Source organism: Bufo bufo, chromosome 2 (genome assembly GCF_905171765.1).
Source record: "Bufo bufo chromosome 2, aBufBuf1.1, whole genome shotgun sequence".
Taxonomy (NCBI): domain Eukaryota; kingdom Metazoa; phylum Chordata; class Amphibia; order Anura; family Bufonidae; genus Bufo; species Bufo bufo.
Window position 1 is genome coordinate 459,022,928 of NC_053390.1, and position 22,582 is coordinate 459,045,509.

General features: G+C 43.4%; 1 protein-coding gene across 2 annotated transcripts in view; it reads left to right on the forward strand.

Moving 5' to 3' along the window:
* Window positions 1-22,582, forward strand: part of FKBP8 (FKBP prolyl isomerase 8) — a 69,617-nt gene that overhangs the window by 30,277 nt on the left and 16,758 nt on the right. For both annotated transcript variants that reach the window (XM_040417635.1, XM_040417636.1), the window contains 4 exons: window positions 6,766-6,935; window positions 8,171-8,259; window positions 10,563-10,780; window positions 12,093-12,265. In XM_040417635.1, the coding sequence (XP_040273569.1) occupies window positions 6,766-6,935; window positions 8,171-8,259; window positions 10,563-10,780; window positions 12,093-12,265 (650 nt within the window). The remainder of the gene's footprint in view (window positions 1-6,765; window positions 6,936-8,170; window positions 8,260-10,562; window positions 10,781-12,092; window positions 12,266-22,582) is intronic.

Below are 22,582 nucleotides of genomic sequence, written 5' to 3' on the forward strand. Positions count from 1 at the left end.
TTGAGCAAACTTCTGTTTTCAAGTTCGGCGTACAAAGGTTCGGGTTATCTAAGAATTCCGTTATGGATTCCGCTTCCACGGACCATAATTCTTAGATAACCCCAACCTTGTACGCCGAACTTGAAAACAGAAGCTCGTTCATCCCTAGTAATGTACTATATGATGTTTGATTTTCATTTTCTACATCAATCGTGGCATAACCCCTGTCTGCAGAATTGCCCATTCCAGCACTGGAACTGCATGTTAGTAGGTGGACTGCCCTTCACGAAGCTCAGTGGGTGAAGAAGACCATGTGCTGATCTGACTACTGTATGTGCAGAAGATCATGGCACCGGGTACACTGTAGTATCGAGGCTCCTGCTAGTGGGAAAATGCCTGGAGCTGAGTCTCCATGTCTGGGAACCATATTCTTAAACCAACTCCTTTTCTGCAGTCTATTATTCTTGAAGAGATTTCCTAATGAAGCAGAGTTAAATAATGCACAAACGCCCTACACTGCAGGTGAGGTGATCCCGAGACACCGGAGGGAGTAGCAGTCAATGATTATTTCCATTCAGAAAGCCATTAATAGTCAGCCTGCCAGGAGTCTCAGCACTGAGCACTGATGTTGGGAATATATTAGCTGTCACCCCAGTGAAATATAGGAGACCCACAGGAAGCCATTACAGGCAGCCAGTGTGACGGGTGGAGGTGATTTACGAGATGTAGGACTAATCCGGCCGGCCAGGGAGGACAGACGTCATTTGCAGGATATGGGGAAATGGTGAATATTTAAGGACAGGTGAAGTGAGTGGCTTTAAATCTCCCTATTAAGCACAGGTGGAATAACAACGCTGAGGTTTGGGGGTCCCTGTGCTGGGAGCTCATTAGCGGCACCACCAGGATTTGCCAGGAGACGTGGAATTATGTATGATCCAGTGTTCTAGTGCTGAATAGTCCAAGCTGACATCCCCATTTACTGCACATGGACATGGCATCCCATTACAAGCCACCGGTGTATTAAGTATCATTTATATGTAATGAGTCAGGGTCATTGTGTTGCTGCTGGTCTTGCTGGCGGTTTTCCCAGGTAACTCCTGAGCCTTGATGTGCCGGAGTCTGGTTATATAGCCCTGGTGTGAGGTGGAGTAATCATCAGTTCATCTGTAAAGAACTGGCAGTGATCGAATGTTGATAGTCACAGGAGATGTGGGTCTAGACCAGTGACGACGAACCTTTTACAGACCGAGTGCCCAAACTGCAACCCAAAACCCACTTATCTATCGTGAAGTGCCAACACTGCAATTTACCCTGAATACTTCAGTCCAATCTAGTATATCTTCCATGTACTTTATCATTTAGCTATAATAGCCTGCCTACATTCAATGCACTGTCTGTTCTGTTCATAGTGCACCCTGGCATATTGATACACAATAGACTTTTTCCAGGGTGTGGGTGCCCACAGAGAGGGCTCTGAGCGCTGCCTCTGGAACCCTTGCCATAGGTTCGCAACCACTGGTCTAGATGGATGCAGGACAACGCAGCACATACATGAGCAGTTCATTCAAGCAGACCGCTGTTCTAGTTAGGGCAGATTTTTGGTTTCAAATATAATTATGTAATACTCATGTCACACACTTACATGTCTGCGCTCCTGCGGCGAGTCTAGCCGCAATATGGCGGGTGCACAGGCATCACTCTGTTGGTACACAATTAGCCCTGCTGGCAGAAGGGCTGCTTGTCCTATCAGGAAGCTAGGACGCCGGACCAATGAGGCTCTGTGCCAGCATCACATTCCTCCCCAGGCAAGCTATTTAAACAGGCAGCTACTGGCAGCAGGCGCCTGTGATTGGTATTCTGTGCCCCACTAGATAGCCGTGTGTTTGCTACTAACGATCACTGAGCTTTGCTTCGGATTACTGATTTTGTCTCTGACTAGACCTCCTGGTATTTGACTCTGCTAGTTTGTGACCCAGTCTTTGCCTGCTGACTTTGTCTCTGACGTGTTCTCCTGGTTTCTCTTTGTTGTGTATTTGTATCCGATTTTGGATATTGATCCAGTCCTCATTTTGGCGGTCTAGTTTCTACCTCTTCCTGATTCACTACTCTTTGCCAATTTGGTTTGGGCCCCTGCACTTAGTTTGGAAGGGACTGCCGTCCAGTTGTGTGCCATCACTTAGGACTGATTATGTGAATAGGTAGGGACAGTGGTGCGGGTGGAGGCCAGTCCTGCACTGTTCACCACCCTTTCATGACAACTCAATGCCTGACACCATTTATTTTTCTTTAGATATTGACAGAACTTATAATACACAATGAGGAAATGCATTAAAGGAATGCTCTGGCCATTTCACCTAGTGCATAGTTGTTACCAACCTGTAGAAGGTGGATCTTTTACTTAGTACTTACCTGTCCCTGGCTCCGCTGATATCGCAGTTCACACTGTGCTCTCACTAGCTGAAGGCTCTTGTGACTGGCTCCCGACCAGATGTGGCCTCTTCTTTTCCTGTCCAGCTGGATTAGAGTAAAAAGAGGCTATATCCAGTTGGGAGCTGGACAGAAGAGCCTTCAGCTTGTGTGAGCGCAGCGTGGATGGCGATATCAGCGGAGCCAGGGACGGGTAAGTACTGTCTGAAAGATCTGCCTTCCACAGGTTAGTAACAACGCATTAGATGAAATGGCTGGAGAATCCCTTTAATCCTGTAGATAGCGTAATCAGACAGTCTAGATCTGTACCAGATTTATCACAGTGGCTTAGGCTGCTGGATGATAAAAATGTGGTTCAGGGATAGCCTTTTTTTTATGGCTCTATACCACCGATCGGCTTACTTGTGACAGAATTTTACGCCAGTACAGTTTTGGCACAAAATGAAGTAATGCTAGACCAATCCCAGTATGCCACAATCCCTTGTTGGATAGATGTCCAAACATTTTGGTGCTACTTAAACTAAAATGTATATGCATTCACATTAGTTGAAGGGGTTGTCTGGTTTCAAGATAGAATCAGACAACTTATTGGCTTGATCTGTAATAAAGATGGATAGATGATTACTTAGGCTGAGTTCACGTTATAGGAGAAGGAGAATGGAAAGGACTGATTCGGCACATAACTGAGCCGAACGGAACCTAAAGACCCCATAGACTATAATGGGGTCCGTTAGGTTTCCGCTCAGAGGAAGATTCCTGCATGCACGACTTTTATCTCTGCTTCAAAAATCTTCCTCCGAGCGGAAACCTATCAGACCCCATTATAGTCTATGGGCTCCATTCGGCTCAGTTATGTGCCGAATCCGTCCTTTCTACGGAGAGGCTGAATGCTGATGTGAATTCAGCCTTACCTGCAGGTCCTGTGCTGCTGCTCGGGTTGTCCTTGTAGGACTATTTTTCTGTATGCAGCAGTGATGTCAGCAGCATGTAACTGCTGCAGCCAATCACTGGCCTCAGCGATGGATTGAAGAAGCGAGTGATTGGACGCAGTGGTCACTTGTTGATGGGATGTCACTGCTCAGCTGGGAAAACACAGCCATGCCTGGAGAACCAGAGTGCTGGCATGGGATCTGCCAGGTACGTAATCATGTATTCTTTATTACAGGTCTCAATCCCCTTCGTTGTCCAGCTTCCGCTTGAAACTGGACAACTCCTTAAATGTGCGCCAATGTCTTTATTACGGGGTACAAAAAAGTTTGAAAACATTTTCCATATCATTAAACACTGCAATAGTACTGAGGCACGTCCCGAATATGCTATTTTCTGTAATTCTGTTGACAGATTACTTGTCCAATTTTCCTGACTGTAGCTTGTCATCTGAGACCTGTGTTCATGATTTATCTAGATTTTACCAAGAACAGAAATGGGATTTATGTTGGCGAAATTCAACAAAGTGTCTCTTTGTTTTGTTCTTTTTTAATATTTTATTTTCTATAAATATGTATGTATTTTTGATTTTTGTTTTAGATTCTGTAGAAATATATATTTTTTTCTTTTAAATCTACATAATGGTATTTTCACCACAGTCCAAAAAGTGGACTGACGTTACCTTACCTCTAAGTTGCTTTTACTCTTGGTTTCTGACAGTCCAGCTTTGAGCTCAATAACGTCACTAGGTGCCCACTGTCTATCCACCACAGTTGTTTTATTGAGGTTGTCAGGCAGTATATTTTTAGCTTCAAGTCTATTTCATAGGGCTCAGCTCGAAGCTTAATTACCATCTTTCTGCTGTATTTACTATATGTTAAATATAATTGATAAATTTAGTTTGAGCACTTTTTACGAAAGTGACAAAATTATCTGCATTTCCCCCATTTTATTCAAATTCATTTAATATTTTACATTTAGCCAAGCATCTAAACTGATTGAAAAAACTGTGACCTGTAATGGTCGATGCTGTAAGATTGGAGGTATGTAGCCCCTCTACCTATTTGAGTCCTAAAGAAAAAAATATGATCCATCGACTTGATTCAAAAAATGTACTCCAAGAAAAATGTGAACTTGTGTAGGAGACCAAGATTTATATCAAGTTAGAGGCTGCATTTGGAAGACGGTAGGTGGGAGTGCAAGCCCCTCATACCACAAACGTGTCATTTTTAACGCCAGAGTTGGTGAACTGTATATCCCGTTGGTTACGTGAGTGGATGGCTTTCCTGGTATGCGTCCTGAGTGATATTACACAAGTGGCAATGCAGGACATTCAGTGTATTGTGGATGGGAATTGTCCATCATCGAGAGTTATGAAGAACAGACTGGAAACTCTATCACGCAGGGTGTAAGCACATTCATCCTGTACCTGGTCTCCTAGGTCCAGCAATAAGCTACCAAGACTCTGGGATACATTGCAGTCTGCATAGAGTACTAACACAGAAATGTGATCCCAACACAGGGGACTGGAAACCACACATACTGATTTTCCCAATTTCAGCCGCTATGGTCTGTTGTGTCCCCCACTGGGCCTTAAGAGTATTGCATTGTTTCTTTTTACCATGTATACATATGTGTTTGGGCTGTAAGATGTGTGTGTACCTGTATATATGTATACCTACAGTGCTTTATACCGTTTTATTTATGCTACATGCTTCTTTTTAAAGGTGCAAAATATATTTTAATGTGAAACAAGCAATAATTAAGACAAAAACAGCTTAAGTACCCCTAAGGCCTCATGCACACGGCTGTTGTCATGTCCGCAATATACGGGCACCGGCCGTTTGTGCACCGTATCATGGATGCAGACCCATTCACTTTAATGGGTTCGAAATCCGGAAGTTATGGTGTGGAACCGGGGCACGGAAGCACTATGGAGGGCTTTGGTGGGTTTCTGTCCGTGCATCTGCACTGCAAAAAAGTATTGCATGCACTGCATTTTTGCGGTGTGGACCGTCACGTGAATGGGTCCTCATACGGCAGGCACATGGTCTGTGTCCGTGCATTACGGTCCACAGCATGGGCACTGCCCAACAATGGCAGTGTGCATGAGGCCTAAGGGCTCTTTCATACAATCGGATGCGGTAATCTGCTGCGTGAAAGAGAGCCAAGCCTCGCTCCGGACAGCAGAGACACGGAGCAGTAACATGATTGATAATGCTCCAAGCCTCTCTGTGATCTTTTTACTACAAAATCACAGAGAGATAAAGTTGTCACCGTATTTTTGTAGTAAAAAGATCACAGAGAGGCACAGAGCATTATCAATCGTGTTACTGCTCCGTGTCTCTGCTGTCCGGAACGGGGCTTGGCTGTCTTTCACGCAGAAGATTACCCGCACGGCATCCGCCCATGTGAAAGAGCCCTAAGAGTCAATACTTTGTGGAGCCACCTTTTGCAGCAATTATACAGATGCAAGTCTCCTGGGATATGTCTCTATTACCTAAGCACATCTAGACACTGGGATTAGAGCCCATTCTGTTAGAAGGGTTGGCTCACCTGAAGCAAACACGGTCTTTGCTTTGTAAATCAATGCCTCCATTGTGCTGAAGTAACAGATTAATGGTTCTGTGCAATGAGGCTGTTGCCACTGCCCTCGGTGTACAAAAGATCCCCTCTTTCAGCCAGCCAACCTTTCCCTCCAGATGCTGATTGACCGGGCCAGGCATTAGAGACTTCATCTTGCCTGGCCCGCTCTTGCACAAAAGCAATGCAGTTACACATTGGCCCATGCGTAGTAGAGCCTGGAGTCTACTGCACATGTGCTGATGTGTAATCGCACGGCGCCTGCACATGAAGACAGAGCCCGGCAAGGTGACATATGTAATGCCTGGGCCTGTCAATCCAATTTTCTAGGGAGTGGTTGGGAGGCTGAAGGATGGGATCATTCATACACAGAGGTCAGCAGCAGTGCCCTGGGTGTACAAAACTAATCTGCATGATTATTAAAGTTTTTTGCCATCAATTTAAAAGCAAATATAGTTTTTGTTTTTTGTTTTCAGGTGAGCTAAGAACATGGTCTTGGTTTATTAGAGCTGCTCCTGATAACAGATGTTCTTTGGTTATTTAGACCAGACATTATTTAGAGGTTTCATAGAAAAGGGGGTAAATATATACATATCCGCCTCATAACTTTTCAGTAGTTATTAAAGTAGGTCATTGTTTTCACTCCATTATAACAATTAGGAATCTAGGTAGTAATGCAACAAAACAGGAAAAACCAAGTGGGGAGGGAGTGAATAAGTACGTGTGTTTGTATGGATATTAATTTATAGGGCCTCAATAGGCTCCTCTTTGCCATTGTCCACGACATGAGACCAATATAATATTTTGCCATAATTTACAGAGCTTAATATTATTTTTTTTCAACTACAGGTAATGGGCTTCTAAAAAAGAAAGTATTGACTCCAGGCAAGGGTCCTGAAAGCAGACCACGAAAGGGACAAGATGTCACTGTGCGATTGAAGACCTCCCTAGAAGATGGTGGTGTTGTAGAAGACCCTGGTTCCTTCACTTTCACTTTGGGAGATGGTGATGTGATCCAGGTAATCTAGTTTGTAGATTCATACATGGTGTTAAAGGGGTTCTCTGGGATTTTCATATTGATGGCCTATCCAGGTAATGGTAAATATGAGGTTGGTGAGGTTCCCACTTCCAACGTCCCCCCCCCCCCCCCTTCTTCATTAGAAGTTTGAGGAGGCCATGGCACTCACTGGAGCTCTTGTGAGAGCTGCAGCCCCCTTGCAACTTCCCAAGCACAGCGCTGTCCATTTCATAGCGGCTGTGATTTAGTATTGCAGCCCAGGCCCCTACAATTAAATAGTGACGTCGCATGGCCTGGTAAGAGGCCTAAGTGCTCATGAAGTGCTGCGGCCTCTGCATACAGGTGATCGTCTGGATCCCGGGAGTCAGACCCTGGTGATCTGATATTGATTACCAATCCTGAGGATAAGCCATCATCAAAATCCCAGAAAACCCCTTTAAAGGTGGCAGTGGGCAAGACAGTTGACATTACAAGGATTGGTTATCCCTTTGGATTAGAATCAGGATTATTTTTTTTTTTTAGAGCAACATGCTGATGGAAAAGAGTTAACACATCCTAAAATGAGAACTGCCTAGTGGATTGTGAAATTACTTGCCTCCTGAACAGATCCTTTGGTGTGCCTGCCAACCATGGCTGCTTCATCATAGGCATCTTGACATGATACAATTTGAACCTGGATGCGATAATTTGGTCAGCCTGAGAACACATAGCCAGAGTTAACTTCATATTTACTATTAATATGAATACTATCCAAGTTTCAGAGGAGTGTGAATTGATTGGTGGTTACGCATGCACATCTCAGCTGGCAGTGGAGGTGCCAGGGCTGGCAGTGATATCTGGAGACTGCCCACTCTCCTGGTGAGTGGTTACATAGTCGCTGAGGATACGGAGGGAACATACACTGTCTGTGCTCACCGTGTACAATGTAGAGATGGCAGCAACATTGGGCACAATATATAGATGGTCAGTTTTAGGCCTTTATAGGAGGGAGGCAGTCCAGACAGCAGTGTCTTCAGGACTTTACCATGCTGAACTATGAATACAGACTGTCCTTACCAACGATAATTTGGAGAATAGGCTGCTAATTTCTTATAGAAAACATTTCATATCACTGCCCGTACACTTTAGAAAAATAAATGACAGTTATGCTTTTGGGGCGACAAATGCTCCAGTTGAGAAGTAGTTAAAATTAGACTTTTAATAATGATCTGGCAATTCTTTTATGTGTCTTTCTAGGCTCTGGACCTTTGCGTGCAGCTTATGGGGACTGAGGAAACTGTACTTATTGATGCCAACTCTAAATATTGCTATGGGAAGGAAGGCAGGTGGGTATCTGGTAATTACTGTTTTCCAGTCAGTCAGTATAGTCCATTTCATATAAGGCTGGGGTTACATGGCGACTTTGCCCACAACAAGCACCACATGACTAAAGATATGTAGTAGAGTCGGACTGTGGCAACTTGCAGGCCGCCATGCTACTCCATGCACTTGTGATACAGCTGCTGCTACTCAGCGATCTTTGGTCACATGGTGCTTGTTGCTCCCAAAGTTGCCGTGTTGCTCCAATGTAAAGTAGATTTAGTTAATAAAAATAGTAGAGCAAAAAACACTTTTGTTTGCATATGACAGCTGCATGTAGAAGTCCAGTTAAAAATAGCTGACTTGCATGCAGTAGATGACTTTCACACAGTTGTGGCTCATCAACGCTGCCGTAGTTTCAGTCTGCATCCGATTTGCGTTTTTTGCAGATCAAATGTGAACCCATTCATCTCATTGAGGCCGCAAAAGATGAGAACAGCACACCCGTGTGCTGTCCGCATCGGTATGTCCGATCCGCAGCCCCATAAAAAAAATAGAACTCTTGTTGTGGATCTGCGATTTGTGGCCGTGTGCAGGAACCATTACAGTTTGGCCTGAATGGTTGTCATTGCTGCCTTCAGCTGCATCACATGCTGTCCATTAGGTATGATTTGATGTTGTTGGCCTCTGACTGGAGGTTTGCCTAATATCCATCATTTATTGAACTGAGATGCTCAAGGGCTCATTCAGACAAGCTATGTTCACGTCCAGGTGCTGTTTAAGTGTAGGGCAGACCGCACCAAGATTTAACACCGACATTCTAGCCAGTGGGCCAATTCCCAAAGGTTTTGTTTTTTTCCTCCACGGTCCGTGCAGAGAGGGTTGCAGCATGCACCATCCAGCTCCACTTTCCCTGCAAAATTCACTCATTCAAGTGAATGGGTCTGAGAGAAAACAGACGTCATAGTGCATTCCATTTAAAGGGTATTCTGATATATTTTTTTATTTCATGATTCCCTCCCCAACCTTAATGTGAATCACAACTTTTCCATTGATAATTATTACATTTTGCCTACCAGGCTAGTGCTGCTCTCCTGGTCAAATGTTTCTCCAGGCACATCCTCTGTACATTGTGCTCGGTATCCTAACCTGGTTACAACCCACAATGAATGTGTCAGTCATCACTGACGACTTGCTCTCCCTGCCCACCTGCTGATGACTGACAGTCTTCTACCTAGTTTTCTCCCTTTCTGTCTAGGAGAGAACTGCCAATCATCAGCAGATGGGCAGGAGATTAGGAATAACCATGACTCTTCTCAGGTAGATTTGACTCTTCTGAAGGCCTGGGCTGCAATGATTTATAATGCTGGTTCTCGGCAACCACTGACTTTTACCCGATGAGTGACCCATCGCTGAAATCAGCATTTCTATCACTACCCCTCAGTGGGGTCAGCATAAAGTTGATGACCGGTTCCGTTTAAAGGGGTCATGCAGGCAGTATATATTGATAACCTTTCCTGAGGATAGGTCTCAATATATACCACTGTCATAACCCCTTAAAGGACCAGTAACTTTTTCCCCTCTCCAGTGGTCCTAAATTATTATTTTTTTCTTCAATTAAGCTGTATGAGACCTTAAATTTTGCAGAACTAGTTATAATTTTTTTTTTTCTTCTTCTTTTTTTTGTTAAGAAATCATTTTGAGGTACATATAGTGTATTAAATAACATTTGTTTTATATTTGGGGGGAAAAAAAATAAAAAAGCACTTTTAACTTTATTTTGTGGTATTCATTTTTATGGTGTTCACTGTGTGGTATAAATAACATGATAACTTTATTGTGTGAGACACTACAATTATTAGGATGCCAAATTTATATACTTTTTTTTTTGTCTTCTCCCTGCAGGCTGTCAACTGCCCTCCTCCTCCTCCTCCTCCAGGATGGCTGAGATCACAGCCAGCTGAAGGAAGGGAGGGGGAGCGGGGCTGCTTTAACTCTTCTTATCTTGGACTAGAGATATGGTCCTGGTCTTGTTTGAAAGGTGACAATACCATAAGGACAGCGTTATCGCCTCGACATCGGGAAATCACGAGATATGAGGGGTTAAAGCAGCCCTCACCTTGCTACCCGGGCTCTGCTCGGCCTGAACTTTTAAGTTTTTTTTTTAAAGTCCAAGCAGTGCTTGGGCAAAACTTTTAAGGGGTTCAAAACTCACTTGTTGTTTATGGGGCAGAACATGGGCATGTTTCATGTCGCTCATTCAAGGGGGCCTAACAATAATAATACAATTATTTATCTATATGCAAAAAAGTATTTTATTGTCTTCAAGGAGTCCAGATATCTTGCCCAATGCCAACCTTGTCCTTGAGGTGACTCTGCTTGATGTAAAAGATGGTCCAGACTTGGAGCTCCTGACTGGGCAGGAAAAGCTGGCCTTGGCTAATAAGAAGCGGGAACGTGGAAATTTCTATTACCAGCAAGCAGACTATGTGTTTGCTATAAACTCTTATGATATCGCCCTGAAGATTGTTAACTCCAGCTCCAAAGGTGTGTATGTGTAGTCTGAGGAGGTTCTATAACATGACCCACATTTTCTCTGCATACCTGCTGTTTACATACATTCGAGAGATCCTGAAGTGAGTGGCTTCAGATAACCAGCTTTGAAAAAAAAATATTTGTGATCTTGAATAGGGATGAGCGAATCAACTTCAGATGAAACATCCGAAGTCGATTCGCATAACACTTCGTTTGAATACTGGTATTAGAATGTATTGGCTCAGATGAGCGGAAGCTATTAGTTCGCGAAGTCTCACGAGAGTTCGGGTAATTTCTACTGTTAAAAATCTTTTCCCGAACTCTGGTTCGGTTATTATGCGAAGTCTCACGAGACTTCGTGAAGTAATAACTTCGGCTCATAGGAGTCAATACATTCTAATACTGTAAGGAGCGCTCGCTTTCATCCGAAGTCGATTTGCTCAACCCTAATCTCGAACTTAAAAGTAAGGGAAAAAGTAAGGAAAGACACATTTGTAGTTTGTAACAAATGAAGACAAAAACTTTGTTTCCAACTGATTTTTCAAATCTTACGTGATGTCTGAGGAGTTTTTTTTTGCAGCTTGCATACTTAAAGTACGTAGTATACGGTAGTTAAAGGGGTTGTGCCAAGTTTGGACGTTATCCTCTATCCACAGGACGCCCATTCTGAAAATGGGGTTCCATTTTGCCGATCTGAAGGAGGGGTAGGTCAAATTCATTCTCTATGGGACGCTGGAAATAGCTGAGCGCTGTACTCTGCTATCTTTGGCAGTCCCAAAGAGAATGAATAGTCCAGCAGGGCGCATGCTCGACCTGCCCCTCCATTAGCTATTGAAGAGGAGTGGACCAACATTCCACAGGCCACAATCAACAACCTGATCAACTCAATGCGATGGAGATGTGTTGCACTGCGTGAGGCAAATGGTGGCCACACCAGATACTGACAGTGCAATATTCATGCTGTCTAATCAGCACCTTGATATGCCACACCTGTGAGGTGGGATGGATTATCTTGGCAAAGGAGAAGTGCTCACTAACACAGATTTAGACAGATTTGTGAACAATATTTGAGAGTATTGGGTCTTTTGTGTATGCAGCTCATGCAAGATGGGAGCAAAACCGAAAGTGTTGCGTTTATATTTTTGTTCAGTGTACTTTTTTTTTTTCTCTGATAAGGTATATTATAAAGTTCCTTATTTTCGCATTTTACAGTTTTATTCCAAATTGTGGGAAAAGTTAATCACTATTAAAGTAATGGTTGTGAAAGCTTTTCTTCCATTTCAGCATGACTGTTGTCGTCTTGTCCCTCATTACTTTCTTGTAGTTGATTTCACACCTGAAGAGGAGGAGGAATTATTGGATGTTAAAATGAAGTGTCTGAATAACCTGGCAGCTTCACAGCTAAAGCTAGACCACTATGAGGCTGCCCTGAAGTCCTGTAACATGGTGCTGGAGCAGCAGCCAGAAAATATTAAGGCCTTGTTCAGGAAGGGAAAGGTAAAAGAAATTCAGGAGATCTTACTTCACTTTATCCTGAAGTTGAGACTGACCATCCGATAATCTACCATTTCTATTGATTTGCTTTCCAGCGTAACAGTAATGGATTGTATTCTATATGTTGTTGTACTAGGAGCACAGAGCAGGAGATGATATAATGTAAAGGAAAAAAAAAACTTTTCTTTTTAAACGTCCTTCTGTTCCCCTGCCACTCTGATCCCTGCTTGGGAGTGCAGCAGTGAAGTACCCTTTATTTTTTTTTTATGCTGAGATAATATTGCTTTTTACCAGCTCAAATACTGACTTGCGCTACCGGGGGATTTTGAGGACAATATGAAATTGTATGGATTCAGTTTGTGGGACAGGTTGTGCCCCAAACAACACATACAGTGCCTTGCAAAAATATTCACCCCCCTTGACTTTTTTCCTATTTTGTTACATTACAGCCTTAAGTTCAATGTTTTGTTAATCTGAATTTTGTGTGATTGATCAGAACACAATAGTCTAAGTTGGGGAAGTGAAATGAGAAAAATATATAAATAAAACTATTGTTTAGAAATAGAAAACAGAAAATTGGCATGTGCGCATGTATTCACCCCCATTGTTAGGAAGCCCATAAAAAGCTCTGGTGCAACCAATTACCTTCAGAAGTCACATAATTAGTGAAATGATGTCCACCTGTGTGCAATATAAGTGTCACATGATCTGTCATTACATATACACACCTTTTTTGAAAGGCCCCAGATGCTGCAACACCTAAGAGGCATCACTAACCAAACACTGCCATGAAGACCAAGGAACTCTCCAAACAAGTAAGGAACAATGTTGTTGAGAAGTACAAGTCAGGGTTAGGGTCCATTCACACGTCCGCAATTTTGTTCCGCATTTTGCGGAACGAAATTGCGGACTCATTCATTTCTATGGGGCAGCACTATGTGCTGCCCGGACACGGAATTGCAGACCCGCACTTCCGGGTCTGCAATTCCGTTCCTGAAAAAAAATTAGAATATGTCCTATTCTTGTCCTCAATTGCGGACAAGAACAGGCATATTCTATTAATGCCGGCAATGTGCGGTCCTCAAAATGCGGAACGCACATTGCCGCTGTCTGTGTTTTGCGGATCTGCAAAACACGTTGCGGACGTGTGAATGGACTCTTGGGTTATAAAATAAATATCCAAATCTTTTTTTTTTAATAGTATCTTTTTATTTATTAATTTAGCAAAAAGCATAACAAACACATCAAATACAGACAATCATCAATTGAGTCCAGTACAAATCAAATACATGGGATCAATCATAACAGTTCCTCATGACCCAAGTTTGGGACAGAAGAAAAAGATATCACTTTCAGGATGAACAGTACCCAACATATCAATCCTAAGGAAGATTAAAAGTACTGCACACACACACACATTCACACACGCCTTCATTGGTCAGAACAGTCTTTCAGTCATCTATGGTACTAGAGTCTGGGCTCCAATCCAGGGGTCCCATATCTTCATGAAGCGATCAGGGGTCCCTCTTCTCTCATACACAAACTTGTATAATTCAAGATCAGCATTAACTAGATGTACCCATTGTTGCACAGTAGGATTCTTAGGAGGTTTTCAGTTGAGAAGGATAGTTTTCCTAGCATAATATAAGAGTATTCTATACAGCTTCCTGCCAAATTTGGTGGGAACAATCTCGTTGGCTACTCCCAACAGACTAGTGAGTTCAGTACAGACGTTAGGAAAGCCTAGTTTGTCATTAAAATATTTATGGATCTCTTCCCAGAAGCCATGAATAATCGGACACTGCCAAACCATGTGTATAAGACAACCGTTTTCATGTCCACATCTTGTACAATGAGGGTTCGGCAATTTACCCATTTTAAACAGTCTCACATGAGTATAATAAATCCTATGAAGCCATTTAACTTGAATCAACTGATCCCTAGCACTTACCACTGTAGATCTCCATGTACAGCTAGATTCTTTAACATGAACATCTTCCAAACCTTCAATGTCCCTTTTCCACCTAACAAATGCCCTGTCTAGGGGGGAGTCCTGCAACGCCATCAACGACGCATACAGGGTACTGGTTTGACCAACGGAACCCTCCTAATCGCTGACTCAACTGTACCACACTCCAGCTTTAAAGGTTCTCTACCAAACTGAGCCTGACAGGCATGCCTGAGTTGAAGATATCTATACAAACAACGCTGGGGCAAATTAAACTCCTGTTTCAAACTATTAAAGGTTCTAAATAGGCCCTTATCATATAGTTGGGTAAGGTAGCGCACCCCCCTCTGAGGCCAAAATTCAAACTCCAGTAATGAGAACAGCTCCGGAAGCACTCTGTTTCTCCACAAAGGCAAATATGGCGACCAAGTAATATCATTCTCATCAGGGTTACATTTCTGACCCCATTTGACCCACATCTGTACTGCAGCAGCCATCGATTGGGTGTAGTGTATTGTAGACCTAGCCCCCCTCCTATACGCCAAGTTCGTAAGTGCCTCATAGGACCCCAATAAAGCTGCCTCCAACACTACCGCCGGGTTACCTGAGTCAGCCCGTACCCACCACACCACATAGCTCAGCTGCACCGCTACATAGTACATGTACAGGTTTGGCAAGGCAAGACCCCCCCGCAGGTAAGACGCCTGGAGGGTGGATCTCGCTATTCTGGGAGAAGACTTATTCCATAGAAAGGGAGCGATTATTCTATCCAAAGTAGCAAAATGTCTCTTGGGGAGTAACACTGGGGCAGCCCTATATAAGTATAGCAATTTTGGGAGAAGAATCATTTTTACCACATTGATACGCCCAATCAGAGTTAAAGGAAGGTTTTCCCAAGCCTCTAGCTTTCGAGTAATGGATTGCATTGTAGGAGCAACATTCAAATCATAAAATTTTGCCACTTCTTTATGAACAATAATCCCCAAATATGTAAATTGCTCCACAATCTGAAGCTTATTGTTCACCGAAATGCGAGCTGGGTCAACATCATCAACCAGACATAGACTAGACTTAGCCCAGTTCACACGGAGACCCGAGAAACCCCCAAATTGATCAACAACACCTAAAAGGGTATCCAAGGATTTCCCTGAATCTGCTAGGTAAACCAGCATGTCATCAGCATATAATGAAAGCTTTTCTGATATTCCAGCTATTTCCCAGCCTTCTATACCTGAATTAGAGGATATGAGTATCGACAAAGGTTCCATAATTAATGCAAATAACAGGGGGGAGAGAGGGCAGCCCTGTCTAGTGCCTCTACCCAAGGGGAAGGAGTCCGATGTGTACCCATTCACCCTGACTCTCGCCGAAGGGGATCTATAAAGCATTTGTAACCAGCACAAAAATTTCTCCGGAAAGCCCATTTGAGTCAGCACTGCACACATAAATTCCCATTCTACTGAATCAAATGCTTTTTCATTGTCTAAGGACGCAAGAGCCCTCATACCTCTGTTATCATGTTTGACCTGAAGATTAGTGAACAATCGCCTTAAATTAATATCTGTGGTTTTCCCTGGCATAAAACCCGATTGATCTACCCCAACCAAGGAGAGAATTACCCCCCGCAATCTTAGCGCCAGTACCTTCGCAAAGATTTTGACGTCAAGATTCAGAAGTGAGATAGGTCGATAAGAGCTACACTGGTCAGATGGCTTCCCCGACTTGTGAATCACTACTATCGTTGCCTCCAGAAAGGACGGTGGCAACGAACCACTTTCCAGTGCATACCTCAACAGCTTCCCAAATCTACTAACCAGGTCTTTAGAAAATCGCTTATACCATTCAGCAGGAAATCCATCGGGTCCCGGGGTTTTCTTGGTTGCTAAGGAACTAATGGCCGTTTCAATCTCCAGGTCAGATATGTCTGCCGCCAGGGCTCCCCTGTCATCTCTGTCCAAAGAAGGAATATTAATACCTGCTAAGAAATTGACAATTTCCTCCGAAGTACACGTGATCTTGGGGGCATACAATGTCTCATAATAGGAGGCAAACTGTCGGCAGACATCTCTGGGCTCCCTCAATAAGAGCCCCTGATCATTCAGAACTCCCGCCACCACCGTTTGTTGTGTCTCAGATCTAGTCAAGTACGCCAAGGCCCTGCCACACTTATCACCATCTGAAAAAATAGTTTGCCTCTGATTTAAAAGTTTCTTCTCAGTATATTCAGTTAAATGCAAAGTAAACCTGCGCTGCGCCTCAAGCCACAAAGTCTGCTTCTCAGGGCACGGATCTAGTATATATAACCTCTCTTTATCAGCTAGTTCCGTCTCTAGTTTTATCCGTTTGATACTCAGTTCCTTTCTATGAGTTGCAATAGCAGCAATCAATGCCCCTCTCATTACTGATTTGAAAGCATCCCATTCTACCAGAGGATTCGTAGACCCTTCATTTTCTGCCCAGTAGTTCCCCATTGCATCTAGACTCTCGCTCACCACAGGTAATACCTCGAGCCACATAGGGTTTAACCGCCACTGCTTATCAGTCGAAGCCAGCGGCTGTGACAGTATCAGAAGGAGGGGGGCATGGTCTGAAACTGCTCTCGGTAGATAATCACTAGACTTGATATAGGGGGATAAGTCTCTGCTGACAAAGGCCAGATCTATACGAGAGAGTGAGCCAGTAGAAGCTGAATAGCAAGAGAATTGCGCATCTGTGGGGTGGAAATAGCGCTACGCCTCTACTAAATCATAAGTATTAGCCCAATGTGATAGGACATTGTTGTGTGAGTCCTGGGGAACCCTTCTGTCCCGTATAGGATCTAAAGTGGCATTATAGTCACCCATAATAATATAAGGTATTGCTGGAAATCCTGCTATTTTAGCTGTAATTAAGTCTAGGACCTCTCTGCGGAATGGCGGAGGAATATATAGTCCCACAAATAGGTACTGCAGGCCTCTGACACAAGCATGTAAAATCACATACCTACCATATGGGTCTAGCTGCACAGATAGTATTTGAAATGGAAGACTTTTAGCAATTAAAATAGACACGCCTCTAGCGTGGTTTGAGTAAACCGCATGATATGTGGGGCCTATCCATGGGCGCCGCAAAGCTAGTACTTTCTGGCCCTGCAGGTGCGTTTCTTGCAATAACATTATGTCAGGGTTATACCTCTTCAGATAATTGAACACTAAAGACCGTTTAATCTTATCATTCAGACCCCGAACATTCCACGAAAGTAGCTTAATTACCGCCATTTATTCTTCCAAAGATAACATCTCCATAGTTTCCGACCAATGAAGGCACATTCACGCACGCATACAATCCACATCAAAGAACCCCTCAACAGAGAAACCCTCTCCAACGCACCCATTCCCAACCTCCCTAACCCACCCTGCCCAAACCTTCCTAACATGGTTGAGCCTGACACCCCAAACTAGCAACTCCTGGGTACGATAACCTACCCTAACTCATTAGAACATATATACCATATAGGTACGTTGGTGATAGGAAGCAAGTATATACGTCTACCCACAACAGTGCATAGTCATACAGGGTGTTGCACTGGTCAGAGCTAAGGGAAAGATGGATGGTGCTAAATACAGGGAAAGATGGATGGTGCTAAATACAGGGATATTCTTGAGCAAAACCTGTACCACTCTGTGCGTGATCTGAGGCTAGGACAGAGGTTCGCCTTTCAGCAGGACAATGTGGTCAGACTTAAAGGGTTTCTACCACCACATTTTGACCTAACTAGCTGTCAGACACTAGTGATCTGCTAGTGTCTGCTGTACCTTACCATGCTATTGTAATTCCTTTCTCTGCAGCGGTTACCCTAAAAAACGTAGTTTTATTGGTATGCAAATGAGCCTCTAGGTGCTATGGGGGCGTCTTTTCAGCACCTAGAGGCTCCGTCCACTCACCATTTCTGCCGCCCAGCGCGCTCCAGCCCGCCCCTCTCCTCTAGATTGACAGCCTACTCGCGCCTGCGCCGTGTGCTTTTGTATTCGGCGCAGGCACAGTGACTGTCTCCCTGCCCCGGCATCTTCACGGCGCACGGAGCAGTCCAACAGTCACTGCGCCTGCGCCGAATACAGAAGCACACAGCGCAGGCGCGAGTAGGCTGTCAATCTAGAGGAGAGGGGCGGGCTGGAGCGCGCTGGGCGGCAGAAATGGTGAGTGGACGGAGCCTCTAGGTGCTGAAAAGACGCCCCCATAGCACCTAGAGGCTCATTTGCATACCAATAAAACTACGTTTTTTAGGGTAACCGCTGCAGAGAAAGGAATTACAATAGCATGGTTAGGTACAGCAGACACTAGCAGATCGCTAGTGTCTGACAGCTAATTAGGTCAAAATGTGGTGGTAGAAACCCTTTAAAGGGAACCTGTCATCAACTTTATGCTGCCCATACTAACGGCAGAATAAAGTAGAGACAGGTGAGATGATTTCAGTGGTCTGTCATTTTATAAGTTAAAAGTAAGTGGTTGCCGAGAACCAACATCACAATCATTGCAGACTGGGCCTGAAAAATAGTCCCGGCCACCTGAGAAGAGTCCTGGTTATTCATGAATTCCTGCTCTCCTGCCCACCTGCTGATGACTGACCGTCTTCTACCTAGTTTTCTCCCTCTCTAGGAGAGAACTGCCAACCATCAGCAGAGGGGCAGGAGATTAGGAATAACCAGGACTCTTCTCAGGGAGATTTGACTCTTCTCAAGGCCTGGGCTGTAATGATTATGATGCTGGTTCTCAGCAACCACTGACTTTTACCTGATGAGCGACACACCGCTGAAATCTGCATTTCTGTCACTAATTTATGCTGCACTCAGTGAGGTCAGCATAAAGTTGATGACATGTTCCCTTTACAGATTGCTGTTCACAAGTGCTAACCATCCAACTTCAAGGAGCTGGAGCAGTTTTGCAAGGAGAAATGGGCAAAAATCCCAGTGGTAAGATGTGCAAGCTCATAGAGTGGTAAGCGACTTGGAGCTGTGATTGCCGCAAAAGGTGACTTTACGGGGGTGAATAGTTATGCACATTGACTTTTTCAGTTATTTTGTCCTATTTGTTGTTTGCTTGACAATAAAAAAACAAACAAACATCTTCATGGGCTGTTCTGTAAATTACATGTTGAATGAAAAATCCCAGCAGACGTGACTTGGATGCTCATAGGAATTTTATTGCCATATAACAATATGTCCCATATCCTAGGACGCGTTTTGGCTAGACAGCCTTTTTCAACAAGTAGATGTACATTGTGAGAAGCAGATATATATACACGCATCAATGATTGAGGACAGAAGACCTCCCCGTGACGTCAGACGCCCACAAGGGGGCGGTACATTCAAAGTAACATAGTAACATAAACTATCCAAGATCAATCAAAGATCAAGAAACAGCACAGGTATCAGAACATATATTGTAAATTATAGATGGTAAATACCAGCACAGCAGAGAAAATCCTTCATTAGGTGGTAGATGTCTAAAAAATATAATATATAAATAAATTAATATTGGATGGTAAACAGAAGAGGTACACAGGTTAACAGAATCAGACCTCAGACATGCATAATTTCGTAATCTCTGTTGAGACCCCTTGGATGAAGGGTATCCAGGGTATGGATCCAGTAAGCCTCCCGGCGCAGTAATAGTTTCTTAATGTCACCTCCCCGTCTGGGTCTGACCCAGACGGGGAGGTAACATTAAGAAACTATTACTGCGTCTTGTTAACACTTGACATGTTAAAAGGAGGGTGATGCTTGAAATCATTGTTCTTCCATTGTTAACCATGGTGACCTGCAAAGAAACGCGTGCAGCCATCATTGCGTTGCATAAAAATGGCTTCCCAGGTAAGGATATTGTGGCTACTAAGATTGCACCTCAATCAACAATTTATAGGATCATCAAGAACTTCAAGGAAAGAGGTTAAATTCTTGTTAAGAAGGCTTCAGGGCATCCAAGAAAGTCCAGCAAGCGCCAGGATAGTCTCCTAAAGAGGATTCAGCTGCGGGATCGGAGTGCCACCAGTGCAGAGCTTGCTCAGGAAGGGCATCAGGCAGGTGTGAGCGCATCTGCACGCACAGTGAGGCGAAGACTTTTGGAAGATGGCCTGGTGTCAAGAAGGGCAGCAAAGAAGCCACTTCTCTCCAAAAAAAACATCAGGGACAGATTGATCTTCTGCAGAAAGTTTGGTGAATGGACTGCTGAGGACTGGGGCAAAGTCATATTCTCCGATGAAGCCTCTTTCCGATTGTTTGGGGCATCTGGAAAAAGGCTTGTCCGGAGAAGAAAAGGTGAGCGCTACCATCAGTCCTGTGTCATGCCAACAGTAAAGCATCCTGAGACCATTCATGTGTGGGGTTGCTTCTCATCCAAGGGAGTGGGCTAAATTTTGCCCCAAAACACAGCCATGAATAAAGAATGGTACCAAAACACCCTCCAACAGCAACTTCTTCCAACAATCCAACAACCGTTTGGTGAAGAACAATGCATTTTCCAGCATGATGGAGCACCGTGCCATAAGGCAAAAGTGATAACTAAGTGGCTCGGGGACCAAAACGTTGACATTTTGGGTCCATGGCCTGGAAACTCCCCAGATCTTAATCCCATTGAGAACTTGTGGTCAATCCTCAAGAGGCGGGTGGACAAACAAAAACCCACTAATTCTGACAAACTCCAAGAAGTGATTATGAAAGAATGGGTTGCTATCAGTCAGGAATTGGCCCAGAAGTTGATTGAGAGCATGCCCAGTCGAATTGCAGAGGTCCTGAAAAAGAAGGGCAAACACTGCAAATACTGACTCTTTGCATAAATGTCATGTAATTGTCGATAAAAGCCTTTGAAACGTATGAAGTGCGTGTAATTATATTTCACTACATCACAGAAACAACTGAAACAAAGATCTAAAAGCAGTTTAGCAGCAAACTTTGAAAACTAATATTTGTGTCATTCTCAAAACTTTTGGCCATGACTGTACATCTACTTGTTGAAAAAGGCTGTCTAGCCGAAACGCGTCCTAGGATATGGGACATATTGTTTATATGGCAATAAAATTCCTATGAGCATCCAAGTCACGTCTGCTGGGATTTTTCATTCAACTGCACGTGGAACTGGTCCTATCCCGCGCGGCGTGCATCTAGCGAGTGCTGGCCGACTTATCTTCATATCTGTAAATTACATGGGCTGTTCTGTAAATTACATGGGCATGTTCTGTAAATTAAATGACGCAAATCCTCAAACAATCCATGTTCATTCCAGGTTGTGAGGCACCAAAGTACGAAAAAAGTCAAGGGGTGAATTCTTTTGCAAGGCACTGTATATGTTGTGTTTCTGCATTTCTTAAAAGTTCCACTAGATGTCTCCCTAGCACAGACAGAACCCACATTTCTGTCCTATTTAGCATTTTTCAAAGGTTTTGGTAGTGTATACCTCAGAGTTCAGGTATAATATTTTAATTGGAAGTATTCAGTTTTAAAACTTGAAGGTTTTCATCCATAAACCTAAAAATGACCATTAATTAACACCTTAAGGGCCCGCCAATTTCAGTTTTTTCTGGCCCTTCTTCTAAGACCCATAACTTTTATACTTTTCCATTCACACAGAATTCACACTGAGCTCTAATTTTTATTGCTACTATTTTGGGGTACCTGTGGCTTTTTGATCACTTTTTATTACATTTTCTGAAAGGGGAAAAATGACCAAAAAATGGTGGAATATGCATGCATTCAACACAGGAAAAGCATTTATATATTTTAATAGGACATCTTCGGACCTATCATTGACTATTATGTTTATTTTTATATGTAAAATTGGAAATTAATACATTTGTAGGTCTTTTTTTTAATATATATATTTTAAAAACTTTTTTTTTTCCAGTCATTTTTAGTTCTTTTAGGGGACTTTTAAATGCAATCTTGTGATTGCTTGTACCATAGACTGCAATAGAATACTATTGCAGTCTAAGGGATTTTTACTGGCTGTCTGTCTGACATGGCTTTACAGGCAGCTCAATATGATAGCGCTGGGTGCTATGAGGCCCCAGGCTGTCATTGCAATGGGACAAAGGCCTGCAATTTTGCGGCCAGGGCTCTGATCAGTGGGCAGAGCGAACCCCCTATGTCAAATCCTACATATGCCATGGTCACTACTGACAGGGGCATCTGAGGCGGTAAATCACCAGGATTGTGCTGACTTATTATTTAGTATTACTGCAGGGGGGCGCAAAGGGGTGAATAGGTTAGAAATTGCCAACATTTGTATATGTTTACATTTTGCAGTGCTATAGACTATGTTTATGTAGATAGCCTTCTACTATATATTTAACCAAGTTAACTGAGGAGCAGTATATGTGTACTAAGGCTTTATCCTCCATT